Raw genomic sequence first — 4777 nt, forward strand, 5'->3', positions numbered from 1 at the left:
AAGTTCACTCTAAATCTAGAACAACTTTTTGGACATCAGTTGTGATGAAAATGAGGCTTTCAACTTAAATATTTAAATACACGTTTCCTTGACATATTTCTAGGCTAACCAAAAATGAACAAAGTCTTGCCAAGTGTTGTTTTTTTTTTGCGGAAAAAGAAGGGGGGGTTCTTTTAAAATCCCGTAGACACCCACCAACACATACACATAGAAATGTAGCTCCATTGAATGTGTCTGTAAAGACGCGAAAAGCCAAACAAATATGAAGTGTGAATGCAAGTATAATGTGTTTAGCTTTACGATGGCCAGAAAGTGTAATCGAATTAGTCGCCACATCTATCTTTAGCATTGATACGTTTTTTGTTGTTGTGTGTGTGTGTGTGTGTGTGTGTGTGATCCTTCTCTTTGGCCATGAAACAATTAAGGACTTTAAAAATTTAACAAACAAAAGAAACGAAACTATGACAAAAACATAAAAGCAACAGACAGTAAACTAGTTCAAACATGCACAAAACGAAACAGATAGAGAGACAGACAAATAGAAAGAAAGAAAGAAAGAAAGAAAGATAGATAGATAGATAGATAGATAGATAGATAGATAGATAGATAGATAGATAGATAGATAGATAGATAGATAGATAGATAGGTAGGTAGGTAGATAGATAGATAGATAGGTAGGTAGGTAGGTAGGTAGATAGATAGGTAGGTAGGTAGGTAGATAGATAGATAGATAGATAGATAGATAGATAGATAGATAGATAGTTAGATAGATAGATAGATACATAGATAGATAGATAGATAGATAGATAGATAGATAGATAGATAGATAGATAGATAGATAGATAGATAGATAGTTAGTTAGATAGATAGATAGATAGATAGATAGATAGATAGATAGATAGAAAGTTAGTTAGATAGATAGATAGATAGATAGATAGATAGATAGATAGATAGATAGATAGATAGATAGATAGATAGATAGATAGAAAGTTAGTTAGATAGATAGATAGATAGATAGATAGATGGAACGAGAGAGAAAAAGAGAGAGAGAGAGAAAGATCATGAAAATTACACTACAACCAAAAAAACGAGAGAGAAGCTCCACAATGCAACAATAATTTAATTGTTATGTATAATTGATGAGAACGAAGATCTTTTGATGCCAAAAACTATTCCAACCGTGGCTTTGACGCGTCCAGCTAATTAGCCCAATGGCTATGTTGTTTTTTTTTTACTATCCTTATGTTTGGACAAATAAAATTCAATTTTCAATACAAAAAGGAAAAATCTTATTTAGGGGCGGAGCATCAATGGTTTAGATAAATGTAACAGTTTGAACACATGAATGTGTTCTTTAATGGGTGTAACTAAGGGTCACACTGACCCGGCAGGAGGACCGGGAATTGTCTCAGTATCCCATCTCACCAAACATTTGCACACATGGAGAATGAACCTTCAAAAGTAACTTTCGTGACTTGATCGAAATTCATCTTGGACAAATCAGAAAGATGATATTAACTTCTGTTCCATCGTCTTTTCTTGCCCCGTGTTCCAGGATCACTGAGGTGCCTATGTGCTGACCTTCTTGTCGTGCGCGCCTGAAGTTTTCTTTGTATTGAATAGTTGTGTTTTAGCGTATAGGAAGTAGCTTATATTAGGTGCGTTTTGTTGTCTAGAATATTGTGTATGTGTGTGTTTACGTCATCCTTAGTTCCCGCAGGAGTTCCCTGATGAGTAACTTCCTAACCTTGGTTTTTGCCCGCAGCGTTGATACATTAAATAGTTTTCTAGAGGATCTTGTATGGAGAAACACACCTTCGTTTATGTCGCTGTATGCATAATGCAGTAGACAGGAGAAGAATATGCCAAACAGAGTAGGTGCGAGCACACATCCCTGCTTGACACCACTGCAAACCTCAAAAGGTGCTGATTGGGCTCCATTGAATTTGACAGTACTCCTGTATGCTGATGATGCAGCTATTGTGGCTGATTCTGATATTCATCTACAGTCCCTGGTTAACAAACTATCTTCTGCTTGTCAGAAGTTCGGCTTAAACATCAGTCAAAGCAAGACTAAGATACTTTTCCAAAACGCAAACACTGCACCTCAAGTAAGCATTAATGGCATGACACTCTCGTAAACTGTTAGCCAAAGAAACAGATGACCTATACATCATCTGTCCAATAGATCTGAAAGGGGAACTTTATTTCAATAATCCACCAATAAACTTTAAGCAACCTTACATTTATAAACAACCCAATTATTGATACACTTCGGCTGACAACGCCACGTTGTTTTTTTTTTACTCTAATTTACAGCCAAATTTGAATTATTTTTTTTCACTTTGAAAAAATTATAACGGTTAAACCAGAGTTTTCTCCTGTGTGGCCAACGAGCTAGTAATTCTGTTCTCAGCGCTTTGCATCAACTGTTATATTTTTAGAGCCATTTTTTAGATCAGCGTCTAGGTTCTGCCCACCCACCCTCCATGAAGTTCTAACTTGAATAGAGGTATTGTAAAAATAAAGCAACAAATAAATCAACTTATTAGGAGTGGCAAGTATCTTATCTTCTTATCTTATAACTAACAGGTGTTTCATAAAAGAAAATACTCACTACCTAAACTGTAAACGTATGCACATCTTAAGCTAGTTATTTTGTTGAAATTTGTCAGATCCTACGAAGTCATCAATTCGCATTGCGGATTCAGGAAATCTGTTCCATTCTTTAATGGTACTTGAAAAACAAAATGAGAACTTATATGAATTAATCCTAGCAATAGGAATTATAAATGTGCCTTCATCTGTGTCTTTTATTTTATTAATTGTGTTTTTTTAGCTATGATTAAGTGCTGTAAAATTGAGTGCTGCATGATTGAGTGCTGAATAATTGAGTGTTGCATGATTGAGTGCTGTATAATTGTGTGTTGCATGATTGAGCGCTGTATAATTGAGTGCTGTATAATTGAGTGCTGTATAATTGAGTGTTGCATGATTGAGTGCTGTATAATTGAGTGCTGCATGATTGAGTGCTGTATAATTCAGTGCTGTATGATTGAGTGTTGTATAATTGAGTGTTGCATGATTGAGTGCTGTATAATTTAGTGTTGTATGATTGAGTGCTGTATAATTGAGTGCTGTATAATTCAGTGCTGTATGATTGAGTGCTGTATAATTTAGTGTTGTATGATTGAGTGCTGTATAATTTTGAGTGCTGTATAATTGAGTGCTGTATGATTGAGTGCTGTATGATTGAGTGCTGTATAATTGAGTGTTGCATGATTGAGTGCTGTATAATTGAGTGCTGTATGATTGAAATCTGTATAATTGAGTGTTGCATGATTGAGTGCTGTATAATTGAGTGTTGCATGATTGAGTGCTGTATAATTGAGTGTTGTATGATTGAGTGCTGTATAATTGAGTGCTGCATGATTGAGTGCTGTATAATTGAGTGATGTATGATTGAGTGCTGTATAACTGAGTGTTGCATGATTGAGTGCTGTATAATTGAGTGCTGTATGATTGAGTGCTTTATGATTGAGTGCTGTATGATTGAGTGCTGTATAATTGAGTGTTCCATGATTGAGTGCTGTATAATTGAGTGTTGCATGACTGAGTGCTGTATACTTGAGCGCTGTATGATTGAGTGTTGTATAATTGAGTGTTGCATGATTGAGTGCTGTATAATTTAGTTATGTATGATTTATTGCTGTATAATTGAGTGTTGCATGATTGAGTGCTGTATAATTGAGTGCTGTATGATTGAGTGCTGTATAATTGAGTGTTTAATGATTGAGTGTTGCATGATTGAGTGCTGTATGATTGAGTGTTGCATGATTGAGTGCTGTATAATTGAGTGCTGTATGATTGAGTGCTGCATGATAATTTATATATTTTTTTTTGCGGTTTCGGACAAAAAAATACCAGATACATAATAACACCATATAATATCGTTCTATTTGAAAGTGGTTCCATATGACATCAGATTGCTGGTAGAGAACTAAACCGCTGTAGGCGTATTATATATTAACTTTTAAAACTTTAAAATAACTTAAATAATTTCTTTCCTAACAAAACTAAATAGAACTGTTATTACAATATAGACCGAATTCAACTTGAGATAAAATGTAATAAATGCAATATACTTTAACTTAGTAATAATATAAAATGGTATTTTGAAAAAAAAAACTTACTACAAAAACACAAGACATCTTTTCACTTTGCTATTCTGGAGTCGTGTGGCCTACCCACATCAGCTTACGGCCAGACCGCTTGTCTTGCATCTATAACATTTGATAGCCACCAAACAATCGCTCACTTTCTCTGACCGTCACCATAGTAACACCCACTCTCCATAACAACCATCATATTATAACTGCATATAATATCATGACAAAACATCATTACTTACAACCATAACGTAATACCATCCCTTAATACCATCATATGATGCCAAAACAATCACTTATTACCATCACACAATATCATAATATAATACCACAACATATTATTGAAAGGTACGCCCCCCACCCCAATATTTCGCATCCTGATTTTAGTACAACCATTGCTGTTTTCTTTGGTCTAGAACTAATACTTGACGTACAAAACCTTCCGAGTCCTAACATGATAGAACTTGAAGTACAGCCCACTGTGAGCTGAAAACTTCTCTGAATACAAATATGAGCTGACACTATCAACACATCCTTCTCTTGTATCACATCTTCCATCAGCTTCTCTTATAATCATACATTTTAGTCTCAGCTGTAGCTACACACAC

The 4777-nt window shown here is 34.9% G+C and overlaps 1 protein-coding gene across 1 annotated transcript; it reads left to right on the forward strand.

Moving 5' to 3' along the window:
• Positions 1-2931: 2931 nt before the first annotated feature.
• On the forward strand, positions 2932-4004 carry LOC129927719 (keratin-associated protein 4-3-like). Its single transcript, XM_056038082.1, is given in 5 exon segments — positions 2932-3202; positions 3205-3451; positions 3543-3546; positions 3723-3861; positions 3967-4004. Coding segments are annotated over 5 exon segments (699 nt in total).
• The last annotated feature ends 773 nt before the right edge of the window (positions 4005-4777 follow it).

Source organism: Biomphalaria glabrata, chromosome 8, assembly GCF_947242115.1.
Source record: "Biomphalaria glabrata chromosome 8, xgBioGlab47.1, whole genome shotgun sequence".
Taxonomy (NCBI): Eukaryota; Metazoa; Mollusca; class Gastropoda; family Planorbidae; genus Biomphalaria; species Biomphalaria glabrata.